Here is a 16843-nt window from a genome sequence, read left to right as displayed (position 1 = left end):
TCACATCCAGCCTATATTACTGGGAGACACAGAGCTCACATCCTGACTATATTACTGGGTGAGACACACAGACCTCACATCCAGCCTATATTACTGGGAGAGACACAGACCTCACATCCAGCCTATATTACTGGGAGAGACACAGAGCTCACACCCAGCCTATATTACTGGGAGAGACACAGACCTCACATCCAGCCTATATTACTGGGAGAGACACACAGAGCTCACATCCTGACTATATTACTGGGTGAGACACACAGACCTCACATTCAGCCTATATTACTGGGAGAGACACACAGAGCTCACATCCAGTCTATATTACTGGGAGAGACACAGACCTCAGATCCAGCCTATATTACTGGGAGAGACACAGAGCTCATATCCAGCCTATATTACTGGGAGAGACACAGACCTCACATCCAGCCTATATTACTGGGAGAGACACACAGAGCTCACATCCAGCCTATATTACTGGGAGACACACGGACCTCACATCCAGCCTATATTACTGGGAGAGACACAGAGCTCACATCCAGTCTATATTACTGGGAGAGACACACAGACCTCACATCCAGCCTATATTACTGGGAGATACACAGATCTCACATCCTGACTATATTACTGGGAGAGACACACAGAGCTCACATCCTGACTATATTACTGGGTGAGACACACAGACCTCACATCCAGCCTATATTACTGGGAGAGACACACAGAGCTCACATCCAGCCTATATTACTGGGAGAGACACACAGACCTCACATCCAGCCTATATTACTGGGAGAGACACACAGACCTCACATTCAGCCTATATTACTGGGAGAGACACACAGACCTCACATCCAGCCTATATTACTGGGAGAGACACACAGACCTCACATCCAGGCTATATTACTGGGAGAGACACACAGACCTCACATCCAACCTATATTACTGGGAGACACACAGAGCTCACATCCAGCCTATATTACTGGGAGACACACAGAGCTCACATCCAGCCTATATTACTGGGAGAGACACAGACCTCACATCCAGCCTATATTACTGGGAGAGACACACAGACCTCACATCCAGCCTATATTACTGGGAGAGACACACAGACCTCACATCCAGGCTATATTACTGGGAGAGACACACAGAGCTCACATCCAGTCTATATTACCAGGAGAGACAATCTCCCAAGAGAAAAACCTGAAACTTAGATCAAACTGCAAATTGTATATCAGAAATAAAGATTGCAAAGTTAAACTTAGTGCAATTTTATTAATTTAAGGTGATCTCCGATATATTTAAAACATTTTTTATCTTTGTTAAATGTGTTTCCTTAGACTTCATATTGGTACAATGTTTAAAGGGAACCAGTCACCACTTTTTTGAGCTACCAAGTAAAAATATCATTCAATGTACTGTCACCTATGCATTACACAAGTACTTTTGATATCCCTTGACTCCCCACGTATGTTTCATAAATACCGGGTTTATTCCTCCCGCGCTGTATGTAGATATGCTCGGTCCGGTCCGATGGGCGCTGCTTATTGTACTTCCGGTACGAAATATACCTACGGTACATAGAAAGCAATCGCGTTTGCCTGCGCATGCGCAATACTGTTTTTTGGCTTTGCCCACAGCTGGGCGAAGCATACTGCGCACTAGGGTGACCGGATCTCATATGGGGGGGAAAAAATGTCAGAATCTTGTCCGTCTGGACCCCACAAAACGATTCCCCTATCCAGATATTGAGATAACCAAAATTTGAGCTCGATCAAACGACGTTAACCCGTGCCGCTCGTCGCTCAAAGTTTGAAAAAATCCAAATTGAGGTATTTTAAGATTTAGGTATTTTGCATAGTCTGTTAGACTATAAAGAATGTGACAACAACATTTCAGAAATAGCCCTGACCAAATTTTCGAACCATTCGTGGTATTTGAATGCAGAGTTGGTGGGATTATCGTTTTTTGATCCCACCATTACAGACAATGAAAAGTTGTTAATGGCTAATAAATTGCTCAGTAGCACAGATGAACCATCAGAGCACGCTAGGGTTGTAAATCCAAAAGTTAGGAAAGAAAAATTAAAAGAGGTAGGAAGTAACCGACTTTAACGACCTTCTGACAAAAGATGAAGAACAAAAGCAATATGTCCTGCAAGTTGTAAGCAAATGCCGAGCGTTATATTCTGACGTTTCAAAAACTACTTTAACAAAAGCTCTAGAATAGATAAGATAACTATGTAAAATTATCAACTCATGTAGGTTAGCGTGCTCTGATGGTTCATCTGTGCTACTGAGCAATTTATTAGCCATTAACAACTTTTCATTGTCTGTAATGGTGGGATCAAAAAACGATAATCCCACCAACTCTGCATTCAAATACCACAAATGGTTCGAAAATTTGGTCAGGGCTATTTCTGCAATGTTGTTGTCACATTCTTTATAGTCTAACAGACTATGCAAAATACCTAAATCTTAAAATACCTCAATTTAGATTTTTTTCAAACTTTGAGCGACGAGCGGCACGGGTTAACGTCGTTTGATCGAGCTCAAATTTTGGCTATCTCAATATCTGGAAAGGGGAATCGTTTTGTGGGGTCCAGACGGACAAAATTCCGACATCGATTTTTTGCGGTCACCCTACTGCGCACGCACGAGAGGCCGTTTGAATGCGCATGCGCCAAAACTCTACGCGAACGCAGAAATTCCCCGATAGGAGTGCGTAGAGCAAGCCAGGAGTGGGGGAGAGACGGACTGTAAGCCCCGCTCATCGGACCGGACCGAGCATATTTACATACAGCGCGGGATGAATAAAAACTGTATTTATGGAACATACGTGGGGAGTCAAGGGGTATCAAAAGTACTTGTATAATGCATAGGTGACACTAAACTGAATGATATTTTTACCTGGTAGCCCCAAAAAGTGGTGACTGGTTCCCTTTAAAGGTTGCATGATGTTAGGAAGGTATCTAGAAAGCATTTGCTTTCTTCTGTAAACAGCGCCACTTGTGTACATGGCTGCTCCTGGTTGTGCAGAATCGGTCCTGCTGACTTCGCTCCTGTCGAGGGGCCATCAGCTATTTCCATACCATCTTGGTCTTGATCCCAGTCTGTAGACCTCGTCATATCGTGCCGGATTTACCAATGTTTACAACACAACATACGAGGACAACGAACAAACAAATTTGTGATTTGCAGCAACAATAAGGGCTTTGGGGGCTTCCAGATCAGAAGGAGCCCCTTACATGGAGCAGGCGGTGGAGAGGGAAGGCTTGAGTTCTGCATTTCAATCAACCAGTGAGAGACCTAATCATGTACATCTCCGATATCACTGCGATCCCCAGCTGGGGACTGATTGCCTGGTGAGGCTGAATGTGCTGTAAACTCCGTCATGTAAAATATTACTGGATGGAGCTTGTTTTCCTGGTGTGAAATTCATCTTTCTTCCCTTGATAATCATGGTGGCACAGAGGCTTCTCTGTCGCTAAAAGGTGTGATATATATATATAGAAGGCAGGACCGTATATGACAGGTATTATAGGGAAGAAATAATAGAGAACAGAAAGTGCAGGGAAAAAGTATTTACCCCCTTACAGGGTAGACCACGGGAGTCCGCATGCATTTATGGCATTCCTACCTAATCCCCTGAAATGCTCTTAGATTCATGGGAGACCTCCTGGACTGTCTGCAAAAATAGCAAATCTCCCCATGCCCCTCCACATCTGCCTGAGACCCCCCCACATCTGCCTGAGACCCCCCCACATCTGCCTGAGACCCCCCGCAAACCAGCGGTTCCTAGAGATGTCTTCATTTACAGAGGTGAAAAACCGGGAAAATGGGGAACAGGGCCCTGAGAGGGGCTAGGCCTGGGGCTGTGGGAACATTGCGGCTACCCTCCTTCACTTTTAGGATATTTGAGGTCGGATCCATTAATGAAATGATTATATTCCATCACTTTAGAAGCTGGAAAACGTCTTAAAAGGAAACCTGTCTGCTGGATAGGTGCTTGTCCCACAATTAAAATGATACATTTTTTTTGTAGAGATCTGATGTGCAAGTCACGAGAAATCTAGTGTAGAATCCATATGCAAATGAGGCTGGATGTGCACTGGGAGCGTGTCAGTATACTGGGGGGTGTCAGTAAGTGGGGGCGTGTCAGTACACTGGAGAAGTGTCAGTACACTGGGGGCGTGTCAGTACACTGGGGGGTGTCAGTACACTGGGGGCGTGTCAGTACAGTGGGGGGTTGTCAGTACACTGGGGGCGTGTCAGTACACTGGGGGCGTGTCAGTTCAGTGGGGGAGGGGGTCAGTACACTGGGGGCATGTCAGTACACTGGGGGCGTGTCAGTTCAGTGGGGGAGGGGGTCAGTACACTGGGGGCATGTCAGTTCAGTGGGGGGGGCAGTACACTCAGACTGATGATTCTATGTGCATTAATCTGCCCGCAGAGCACTTTTATTACACAGATCACTTTTACACTTTTTCATGCCTTTGTTAACAGCATCCAGAGATTTCATTTACGGTGCTGATCTTTACTGCATGTGTTGCAGCTGTGGGGACTCGAACTTGTTATGTGAGCACACCAGAGACACTCGGTTAGCACCCGAGCATGCTTCGATAACACCTCATCCGAATACGATCCCTCTGAGTCTTCACTAATAATAAAGTGTCGCCTATTTTGAGACTTAGATTAAAAACTGTAGTCTTAGACAGAGGTCAATATTCAAGTGTATAATTGTTTAATGCGCGGACGTTCCCACCATGAAAAGAGTTTATGCTCCAGCTCAGGGTGTTTTTCCACTGAACTTACCTTGTATTGATTTATTCCATTCCCTTTGGTTTCTTTGATATTGAGTGAAGATATCGTAAACCAGGCTCCTCACTCCAAGAGGGGAAGAAATATCCCAAGGTTTATGGAAAGAAGCACCGAGTCCAAGTCCTACAATAAGCGTCCCATTTAGATGGTCGTTATGGGGTCACATAATTAAAGATTAATAAACCGTCTGAGCGGGACGTTCTGTAGCTCGGGTTGAATGTATTATGATTGCAGTAAATTTAATAACTTTTTCATTATTTAATGGTGGGAGGGTTTTTTTTATAGCGGAATATTTGCAAAAAGTCTCCACCGGACTCATAGTCCTGATAAATGAAATATAGGCAAGTGAAGAGTGTATCAATTTTAGGATTTATATTGCTAGAAAAGAAATTAAATTTAATTTATTTATTTTTTCCCCTACATTGAATTTTCGTTTTCTGTAAATAACGTTGCATGATAAGGTTTCTAACACCGTTGGCTTCGGAAGCTTCTGTGCTTTAGGGACACATTTATGTTTTTGCTTTTAATCCTCATTTTAGGTTTTTGCTCCGAGCATTTTACATTTCATGAGTGTTTATTTTAACAAACCTTGATAATATTAGATCTGGTAATTTGTGCCGCGGTGTTAAAATATATACCGTCTATATTTTTTTTTAAAGTCCTCTAATGGGAAACTTATATTGGTGGTGGGAATTCCATAGTCGTAGATCTCCATAGGTTTCCAAAAAGAGGAGTAACTGCACTATATACAAATCTTTCCACAAAGTAGTTTTCTCTCCTGTTTCTGTGACATTTTCTATTGTCTAAATTTCTCGTCAGGACATAGACAGTATAGTAGAAGTTAATGTTTGTAGGAAAAAAATAGTGGATGATCTTGCAAAAAATAAACTAATTTGAACATTTTGCAATGGTTGGAAAGCCAAGTGTCATCCTGTCCATGAGAACATTGTGATTGTGCTCTTGATAGGGAGAGGGTTAAATTAACCCTTCTCGGTTGATCCAGTGATTTCCAAATTAATCCACAGGGCGTTGCTAGCAACTGGAAATGACCACACGGAGATGGGGGTCTCTGTACAGGAGGATCAAGACAGATCACTAGTCCTGTTTATTTTAGTCACTTCTTTTATAATATTTTGCTTAATTATGCAAAGTTCTCAACTACCAATAGCATCATGGTAATGCTTCACTTTATAAGCCAATAATATTGCAAGAAAACCGGAAACTACATATATGTCCGTATCCAAATAACATAGAATGTAGTATAATGGCATATTCTTCAGAGTAATACACCCCCGGGTCCCTTATCTTGTACCTGATGAGGAACAGTCTGGTTTCATGACAGCCTGAACTTTTACCCTATTAAAAAAATTTATCTTAAAGCAGCAAAAATGGAGAAACGAAACCTTCAGAGAATGGAGAAAATGAAACTTCAGCTCTGATTTTAGTTTTAACCCTTCACAATCTCATCATCATCCTATTATTTTAGTGAGTGACAGATTACCAATTATCACCAGGTAATTCCAGTCAGTTCATTCAACACCACCAAAAAAAAAGTTCTGAATATAAGTAATTCTATATCTTTATTGAAAAAAAAAAACATTGTTGCATTGTCAAGAAATTCACTTTCAAAATGTTATACAAATGAGTCTGAAAGTGCTCTGGGCGGGAAGGAGCACTTCTGCTGCCTTGGTTATTGGCTCCATTCTCAGCCTAAGTCCGCCCACCACTAGGTGATTGACAGTTAGCAGTGTAGCAACATGTCAATAATTTGTCTAAATTGTCCAATAGGAGGAAGAAAATCCATAACAAACTCACACTTTTTGCCTCAGAAGTTTCAGTAGCGCCTGTGCTTGTGATTTGATGAAATGTCAATCACTTGTCGGTAACTGGTTTCCACTTTCAATTTTCTGTCTGCAATCAGTTCTGTGTAAAAATCTGCATCAGTTCTACATTCAGTACTTACGCCCTTGGTAATTTTCATGATTTTTTTTTTTTTACTTGGAATCTGCTACTTTAATTGCACCAGAAGTTGCCGGTCACTAAGGACCATTCATTGTCGATGCTCCTAACAAGTAGGGATTGTCCAAAAGAGGAGAACGCCTGTAACGAGGAGAACGCTGCTGACAGTGATTGTGTGGGCTGAAGAAAAGTCATTGTTTGACTGGGAAAAAGCTTAAAAAACATAATATAAGGAAATAAATCAATATCGAAAAAAACATAAGAGAACACAAGAGAAGGAGAACATTTTATCTCTTTCCATGTTCAGAAATCTACCGTAGTTATTTCTGGGCAAAGATAGAAGAAGTATAAAAGTTGGAAAAGCTCAAACTCAGTAATGTTATATTGCTACATTTGAAATAATCACTAATTAGTATTAAATGTTTGGTGTTTTTTTTAATGTTGCAGTTTCTCCGAAAATCTACGACATCTCCGCCAACATGGTCGTCAATGAAGGAACCAATGTATCACTTACATGTTTGGCCAGTGGAAAACCCGAGCCTTCAATATTATGGAAACATATCTCACCTTCGGGTAGGTGTCCGCTCAGTGGCTGCATTTCATCTCCAAAAACTTGGAGAATATTTCTATGGGTGTCCATGATAATGTATCTTATGGGATGAACTATATATATATATATATATATATATATATATATGTTGTGAGTTCATTTTTCCCTTCACCGTTGAGGTCTGATGAACTCCCTCCTCTGGTGAAGGAAGGTAGTGAGGCTGATTACCAAACAGCTGGGCAGCTAGATGATGACTGGGTGGCTGGAATTGAGGACTGGATATAAGGCTGCCGACGCCCTTCTTCCTGGCTGGTGATTTTCCTGCTGGATTCTTGGAGACCAGTCTGATTCCTGCGTCTCAAAGCTAAGTTTTTCTGCTCTGCTTTGTACACTTCAGTTTTGTTTTGTTTTGCCTTGTTTTTTGGGAGTTCTGCCTGTTCTGAGCTGAATTCCATTTTTGTCTCTGATCTGTTGATCTTTTGCTCTGTCTTCAGAATATACCTGAGTGCTGATATAGTCTTTTGAAGCCTAGCGACTTCAGGGCCTGTTTTTCCTATCAGTCGGTTGGCACATTTTGGATAGGGTTTTTGCGGATGGCAGACAGCAGCTTTCTTATCCTGTCCTATTTTAGTTAGCTTGGGCCCCATCATTTGCTCAACCTAGTTAGTGTTAGTGTTGTTAGTGTTTTCATCTTGCTTCACCGTCATTATATGTTGTGGGCTGCTTATTGCTTTGGGGAATGCTCTGGGGCAGTTTAGTTTTTCCCCTTTCTGTCTTTAGGCTATGTAGTTCTCCGGCTGTGATCGAGGGGTCTAGGACACCATAGGAACCCCCCACGGCCACTGCTAGTTGTTGTGGATAGGTTCAGGGGTCTGCAATCCGATAGCTGCCAACCTCTCTGGTTTTTCTGGACTTAGCTAGTATTTTGTTTTTTCCTCCTTCGGTGACTCATCATAACATATATATATATATATATATATATATATATATATGTGTGTATCACCGTCATTCAAAGGCGGTGAATGAGAGTTCCTGAGTCAAATAATGGGGTTTGCTGATACATGTCATCCAGGGAGAAGCAGATAAATGATTCCTGTGTCCTGTGGGATCATGATCTAGACTGAGTCTTCAGATCTCGATAAGGCTTGGGGTCGGAAATTGCCATTAAATCTCTTGGAAAACTCTTTTGCAAATTTATGTTTATTTATAAATTGAATTTATATTATTTTTTGATGATGTAAATATTTTTGAGTGATCATTACAATGGTTGAAACTGGTCTTCGATAGAAATATGGTCAGGAGTGCTGGTTTATACACATTTTTACTGTATAGGTTACAAAAAATAATTAAAAAATATATATTTTTGACACATTATGAGCAAAATATAATCAGAAAATGATGTATTACGGTATTTACATTAATATAATATATATATTTTCTATAAATCTCTTTGTTCATATTTTTACTGATTTTGGGAGCGTTGTCTTGTTGCTCTGTATCATTTTTGTGTATCCCCTTTAATGTGACAACACAGCATTCAATGTTAATTATCCAGACTTCTATTTTCAGCAGATGAAGAACCATAGACTGTTGTCATATTTGTTTTAAAAGTTTACTCTTGATATTTTTGAATGGCTGCTGTTTGCCTCTTTTATCAGCTCCTATATTGTCTGCTATCTTTGCAAGACAGGGATGCAGGGTCATTGAACAATCGATGTCTGATAATATGTTGATTGACCATTGTGTGGTTCCCGATTGCTTGTTGACCTGCAGAGCAGAGGAAAAACTGAGCATGTTGATTAAATAATCAAATGATGTGAGATGAGCCCCTGCCACCTTCCCCCTGATCTGTGGATGATGGCCTAACACACCAATGTGGATATAAAGAGGAATTGTCTATCCTCAGGAGAGACACCAGTAGAATAGATCCTTTGTGGGATGCTACTGCTAAGGCCACCACCCATAGAGACTTGGAGAAACCCTGATTACCCTGGAAAATACTGTCGGAGGAGCCCTATACAAAGAGGTATCTGGAGCCGCACTGATGTATCGATCTCTAAGCGGAGGATTGCAACTCATCTCATGGGGCATTTGTCCCCTTACTGGACTGCATTCTTGCTCCTGGACTATTTTATCCTTTGTGTGTTGGATTGTTTTATGGAACGTTTGGTTTGCATGTACTAAAGGTTCGTGGACTGTTCACTTACCTCTTGTTCTGTTGATTGTGTTATACCGGAGAAGAACACCGTGACAGAAGTGTTCCATTTTTCACATCAAACACTAGAGAAGTCACAGTACGCTGACAAGTCCTGATTCCTGTAGCTCACTTATCATCTTTGCTGTGTAGACTGGGACAAGTTGAGCAGAGTTATCTCATTATTGTTAGAGTAGGAGTGAGTTAATGACAGCTCCTAATTTCTGTAGCTCATTTATCATCTGTGTTGTGTAGACTGGGACAGGTTGAGCAGAGTCCTTTCATTATCATTAGAGTAGGAGGGAGTTAATGACTGCTCCTAATTTCTGTAACTTATCATCTGTGCTATGTAGACTGGGACAGATTGTGCAGAGGCATCTCATTAGTGTGGGAGGTAGTTAATGGCAGCTCAGTTATCCTGCTGATATTCTAGATAATACAAAATAGTAAAGGCACACACATTTACTAAAGTTTAAGAAAATTAAGGATTTCAGCTCAACCTAAACCATCATTCATTTGGTAATAGATAAGAACCAATAATGGTTTAACTGATCGCTGACCGACGATCATCATCTGAAACAGTCATACACTCATTATTGGTTTTCAGCTATTGCTCAAGCATCTACTTCATGATGATGTTCTCCAGAATTATTATGGCACGATATGGTGGCACTAGGTGTGCACTATATGAGCGTATTATTTAGGGACTGTTTGGCAAAATTATTTGGATACTAAAAATACATTTTATATGTGTAGTGAACAGAGATGAGCAGATTCGTTCGAGGTGTATTAAATTTGCCTCAAAATTTATAAAAATACTGGATTCTCCTGGATCCAATATTTTTTTTTTTACGATTTTCTTCTTGCAAATTCAGCGAAGTGGCGGCCTGCTGGGCATTTTGTTTTTGTGCAAATTTCCAAAACGCTTCAAAAACCCTTTAAACCTGATTCAGAAAACACCCCAAAGAAGCTTCCACTAAAAAAAGTGAGGTTTTTAAAGGGAATCTGTCACCCTTTTTTGAGATATCATATAATGATATCATTCAGTTTTGTGTTACCTATGTATTGTAGTCGTATTTTTTCCCCCCCTGTCCCCGCATCTTTGATGCATAAATACCTTTGTTATCACCCTTCAGATTTATGGAAATCGCCGTGGTCCAGTCCGATGGGCGTGGCTTATTCCCCCCTTCGTCTTGTCTTGCTCTGCGTATTTCGTTATAGGAAGTCTTGCGTTCACGTAGGTAGTATGTCAGCGGTTGCGCATTGAAAACACTGTTCGCGCTTGCGCAGTATGCTTTGCCCAACTATGGGCAAAGCATCTAATCGCTACTGCGTATGCGCCGGTATTTTTCCTGGCGTCTATGACCTGGAAGTCTTCATCTGCCTGAGAGAAGCTCTTCCTGGATGCCGGATCATTGAGGAAAGCCCTGAGCAGAGCGCAAACACCGAACCCTGAGGAAGAAAATCATCTCCTCAGGGTCCGGTGTTTGCGCTCTGCTCAGGGCTTTCCTCAGGTGTCCAGCATCCAGGAAGAGCGTCTCTCAGGCAGATGAAGACTTCTGGGTCATAGACACCAGGAAAAATACTGGCGCATGCGCAGTAACGTTTATTTGCTTTGCGCACATTTGGGCAAAGCATACTGCGCAAGCGCCAGCGGCCTTATGAATGCGCAGGCTCGAATAAACAACGCCATCTGTTAGATTCACCGAAGAAATTACGTCAAGCAAGGCAAGGTGGGGGGAGAATAAGGCACGCCCATCGGACCGGAGCGCGGCGATTCCCATAAATCTGAAGAGTGATAGCAAAGGTATTTATGCATCAAAGGTGCGGGGACAGGGGGGGAAAAAATACGACTGCAATACTTAGGTAACACAAAATTGAATGATATCATTATATGATATCTCAAAAAAGGGTGACTGATTCCCTTTAACCGGATAATAAATATAATTTATCAATACTGCTGAATACTACCTGCACATAACAGTATTACTAAGTGTTATATGGCGGTGTAATTTGGAAAGTGAACTGTACTTTTCTATGGAAATATGTAGCTGCTGCATATTATTTAGGCACTGGCAGTAAATATGTAAATTGTATGTGGAAGTATTATTCTGAAACAGTATGGCGGTAATACATTGAGTGTTATAAATGAGTCACCGGAGGAGGAAAAAACAAAAACACAAGCTAAGTCCAGAAAACCAGAGAGGTTGGTAGCTAGCGGATTGCAGACCCCTGATCCTATTCACCACAACTAACAGTAGCCTTGGGGGGTTCCTACGGTGCCCTAGACCCCTCGTCACAGCCGGTTAGCTAAATAAGCCTAAAGAAAGAAAGGGGAAATCTAAACTGCCCCAGAGCAGACCCCAAAGCAATAGACAGCCCCCAACATGTATTGTCGGTGAAAAACAGATGAAAACACAAACACAGACAGAAAGACAGGCTGAGCAAACGATGGGGCCCAACTAACTAGATAGGAAAGGACAGAAAAGATGCTGGCTGCAATCTGCAAAAACCCTGCCAAAAATAATGTCCAACACGTCTGATAGAAAAGGCCCTGAAGTCACTAGACTTCAAAATCACTATATCAGCACTCAGGTATATTCTGAAGACAGAGCAAAGAGATCAACTGATCAGAGACAAAAATGGAGTTCAGCCCGTCCCAACCAGGGCAGGCTGAACACAAACACTAAGTAAACAGACAAAATCTCATGGAAAAATAGCAGAGCAAAAACTTAGCTTTTAGTAGACAGGAACTAAACTGGATGCCAGAGCTCAGAGCAGAAAGGATCACCAGCAACCCTGCAGGGCGTCGGCTGCCTTATATCCACTCAAAAATTCCGGATGTCCAATCACACTCCACCTGTTCAGATGACAGGTTCTTCCCATCCAGATCAATTTCACTACCTCCTTTCACCAGCAGAAGGAGTTCATCAGACATCAGAGGTGAAGGAGAAAATGAACTCATAACAATGGAGTATGAATGGGCGTATTAATGATATATTGTATGGCCAAATTATTTGGATGCTAAATTGCAGTTTAGGGAATTAGACAGCAGTATCATGTGGAAAACATATATTATGGGGACACAATATGGTATAAATGTTTAGATACTGCACAGTGGTATGGCTTTATTAGTAGCCACTGAATGGCAGTAGTATACATTTAGTATTTATTTTAAAGGCAGGTTTCTCCATATGGATGTAGTGGTATGGCTTGTCCAGACATAAAAGTGATACCTTTTTTTTATGTAGAGATCTGATATGCCAGATAAGAGAAATCTAGTCTAGTAGCCCTATGCAAATCAGGCAGGAAGTGCACTGGGGGCGTGTTAGTGGTCTTGAAAGAAGCAGTTAGTGCAATCACACACCCCAGTGCACTTCCAGACTGATTTGCATATTATGTTAGATTTCCGTTACTGTGACCCATTGTGTCTCTGCAAAAAAATATCACCTGCACCGCCATACCACTACTCCCATATGCAAGAACGTGCTGACAATTTCCCTTTAAATGGGATAATATCTATACTGTTTGGAACTGTAATAAAAACAGTTTAAAATGAAGTGACTAGCCGCCGGGGCAGACCTCCTTTGTTTTTTGCACTTTTCCATAAAACCAGCCGTGAATGGGAAGCACAACTAAACCATGATGCTCACGGGTGCATTCATAGGATCGCTATTGTTTTGCTGTCTGCGTTTAGCGCACGAATCGAGGACATCACTCCTTAAACGCTGCCATTTCCTTCTCTCTACGTTCATCATCGCCTCATGTTTATCACTGAACTTTTCAGATGTAAATGTTAAACCTATGAATTTCGAGCCGTGTACAAAGTACATCATTTGTGCTTTTCCAGACGTGTTATTCTACAGGAGGAACGAAAAGAAAGCCATTAATTTCGCTGGAGGTAGAGATTATAGCGCCGCAGTACAAATGGTTTAATAACTCTTTGAGATTGCATTATAGATTCTAAAAGTAGACTTTACTTTAAGATCTAAAAAGGAGGGAAAGCTCTTATGAAAAGATTGAGCTCTGCAAGCGCCGAACGCCATCACAATAAGATTCTGCACAAGTGCAATGGAAATGTCATTTTGTTTCCAATACTTTATGAAACAAGTTTGCTACTTGATTCACAAAGGTTTCCAAAAGCCCTTTAGAAATTGCCAGGGGTCTTCTCATGTAACAATCACTTACATGTAAAGGGAACTTTTAGTTTCTCATGACTTTTATTGATTGGTCTGAATGGGTTATCCTTCAAGATTTTACTTAATACGTTCCTTTAAGGTACGGCTTCCTTTACGATTCTCTGCAAGAAATAGATAAAGCCATTGTTTCTTTCATTGCTTTGTATTATGGCAGAGAGACCTCGTCTAGACCCCGAGTCCCACTCCTCTATAATAGAGATAAACTATTGGGTAAGAGAGAAAAACACTTCTTAAAGATCAAAACTGAAAGAAAAATATCTATGTGTGTACATTTTGTACATAGGGGGCAGTATTATAGTAGTTACATTCTTGTACATAGGGGCAGTATTATAGTAGTTACATTCTTGTACATAGGAGCAGTATTATAGTAGTTACATTCTTGTACATAGGGGCAGTATTATAGTAGTTATATTCTTGTACATAGGGGGCAGTATTATAGTAGTTACATTCTTGTACATAGGGGCAGTATTATAGTAGTTATATTCTTGTACATAGGGGCAGTATTATAGTAGTTATATTCTTGTACATAGGAGCAGTATTATAGTAGTTATATTCTTGTACATAGGAGCAGTATTATAGTAGTTATATTCTTGTACATAGGAGCAGTATTATAGTAGTTATATTCTTGTACATAGGGGCAGTATTATAGTAGTTATATTCTTGTATATAGGGGCAATTTTTATTGTATAAAACCAACATGTAAATACAGTTAAAATAAACAGAATTCTTCCTTAATACAAAACATAAATTCTCATGAATACATCAGACAATAATTATAGAACTAAATTAATACATTAGGAATAAAGGTAACTTAGAGTTCTCTCCTGTGGAAGGAAGAATATGAAATAAACACTTTTAGTAACACGATCATGTTATTATCCCACAGACACATTCCTCCATAGTTTCTCATTACTCTGACTTTTCTTTATCTCTATCGCTCTTATCCATCTGAGCTCGGACAGTATCTTTGTGGCTGCGGTGACGGGAAGGAAGGGCTCGCTGTGGAGGGACACTCGGGTTCTCATGTGCCAGTGGTAATACTTAATGGTGGTAATGATCAGGTACATTGTCCCCCTGTCGATGTTACCGTCAGTGGATGGGACTCCATAGATAATGTCAGGGTAATTCAGGGACAGCAGTCTGGGGATTTTCAGCTTGGTCGATACTTCCGTCCATATTTCCCTACCTCCCCAGCAATCACAAATAAAATGCTCCATGGTTTCCTCCTGCTGACAACCAAGGGGACAGTTCCGATCCGAAACACTTAAATATTTTAAGTTCCCCCTCACAAAGAGCTTCCCATGTAGCGACAGCCAAGCAATGTCAAAAAACTTTGCTGGAAGTCGCCTCCCATTGAGGAATCGGAGACTGTCCTGAAGAGTCCTGGTGGCACAATCTCTTAGGGCCAGTGGAGAGTAGAAGAAAGTCCTACATATATGAGCACACAGATCTTTCCTCGTATTACTCTCAATGTAGGACTTCTCCAGTCCCCACTTCCTGACACACTTCAGACCATATTCCAGATACTGAGGAAGGTGGTCACCTGTCCATCTCCTCCTCTTGAGACTGCCGCCTCGCACCCAAGATTCCGCAAAAGGCAATATCCAATACCTGATACTATTCGCCCACAGGGAGCTACTGTTTGAATCCATGCTCCCAAAATTTACTTTCAGAAACAAGGAGTCAAAGAAAACCCTTGGATTCAACATATCCAGCCCACCCTCACTCCACTGTAGGTACGTTATTCCCCTCTTTATCAGGTTCATCCTGTTCGCCCACAAGAGCTGGAAGAACAGGCTGAGGAGCCTCGCTGAGAAAGATTCTGGCAAAGGAAAAACAACAGAGACATACAAGAAGACGGGGACCAGGTACGTCTTCAACATAGCAACCCTTTCTCTGTAAGTCAGCCTCCAGTTCTTCCATCGCTGAACCTTTGCATTTCCGGTCTCCAATTTTTCCTCCCAATTTAGGTTGGCATTATCGTCCCTCCCAAATTTAACCCCTAAGATCTTAATATGGGTGGAGGCCTTAACAAACTGCGGCAGATCAAAGTCTGGGTCAGATTGCAATGTCCACAGAGCTTGACTCTTCTCAAGGTTGACCAGAGACCCGGAGGCCTCTGAGTAACTTCTGATGGCCGCAGACAACATCTGCTCCTCATGAGGATTAGATATCACCAGCGTCACATCATCCGCGTAGGCAACCACCTTCAGAGGCAAGCAGTGGGGGACCGGCACCCCCCAAAAGTTACACTCCTGCAGTGACCTCAAAAACGGGTCTATGGCAAAAACATACAGGAGTGGACTCAGCGGGCAGCCCTGTCTCACCCCTGCCTCAACTCCAAAAGTGCCACCCTGCCAACCATTAATCAGAGGAAAGCTCACCGCCTCTCTGTACAAAGTCTTCAGCCAATCCACAAATTGTCCTGGAATACCGTACTTTGACAAAGTGGCCCACAGATAATCATGATCAACTCTGTCAAAGGCTTTAGCCTGGTCCAGACTGACAACATATCTCCCACACCGCAGAGCTTTACATCTCTCAAACATCTCCCGTATCGAGATTACTGCTCCAGAGATGTTCCGCCCTTTTACCGTGCCAAACTGAGAGCCTACCAACAGTGCCGGGGACAAACAGACTAACCTAGAAAACAGGATCTTTGCCAGAATCTTCCTGTCAACATTCAAGAGGGCAATTGGCCTCCAGTTCTTGATGTCGCTTGGCTCCTTACCTTTAGACAGCAGAATTAATGAGGACACTCTCATGGATGGAGGCATCAGGTGATTTTCTAGACAATTTTTGTAAACATCCACAAGAATTGGAGCCAGGAGGTCTCTGAATTTCTTATAAAATTCTGCTGTTATACCATCCGGACCTGGTGCCTTCTTCAGATGTAAATTATCAATGGCCTCCTTAACCTCCTCCACCGTTAATTCTGCTGTCAAACGAGAAAAGTCCAGATCATTAATATCAGGTGTTGGAGTTGCCTCCAAGAACTGAGTCATTTTATGTTTATCCAAAGCCTTCCTCTGGAACAAGTCAGCATAATAAGATTTCACAACCCCCAGGATACCCTCCCGAGATTCCTGCAACACACCCTGGGAGTCAATGAGACCTGTGACCAATTTATTGG

General features: G+C 41.8%; 1 protein-coding gene across 2 annotated transcripts in view; it reads left to right on the top strand.

Annotated features, from left to right (window-relative positions):
• The window catches only part of NEGR1 (neuronal growth regulator 1), a 628361-nt gene that overhangs the window by 321687 nt on the left and 289831 nt on the right, over window positions 1–16843 (top strand). For both annotated transcript variants that reach the window (XM_073544786.1, XM_073544785.1), the window contains exon 3: window positions 7215–7340. In XM_073544786.1, coding sequence (XP_073400887.1) covers window positions 7215–7340 — 126 coding nt within the window. The remainder of the gene's footprint in view (window positions 1–7214; window positions 7341–16843) is intronic.

This window comes from Dendrobates tinctorius, unplaced genomic scaffold (assembly GCF_039654945.1).
Source record: "Dendrobates tinctorius isolate UK_male_01 unplaced genomic scaffold, ASM3965494v1 ptg000138l, whole genome shotgun sequence".
Classification (NCBI taxonomy): domain Eukaryota; kingdom Metazoa; phylum Chordata; class Amphibia; order Anura; family Dendrobatidae; genus Dendrobates; species Dendrobates tinctorius.
This window is presented reverse-complemented; position numbering and strand designations above follow the sequence as displayed.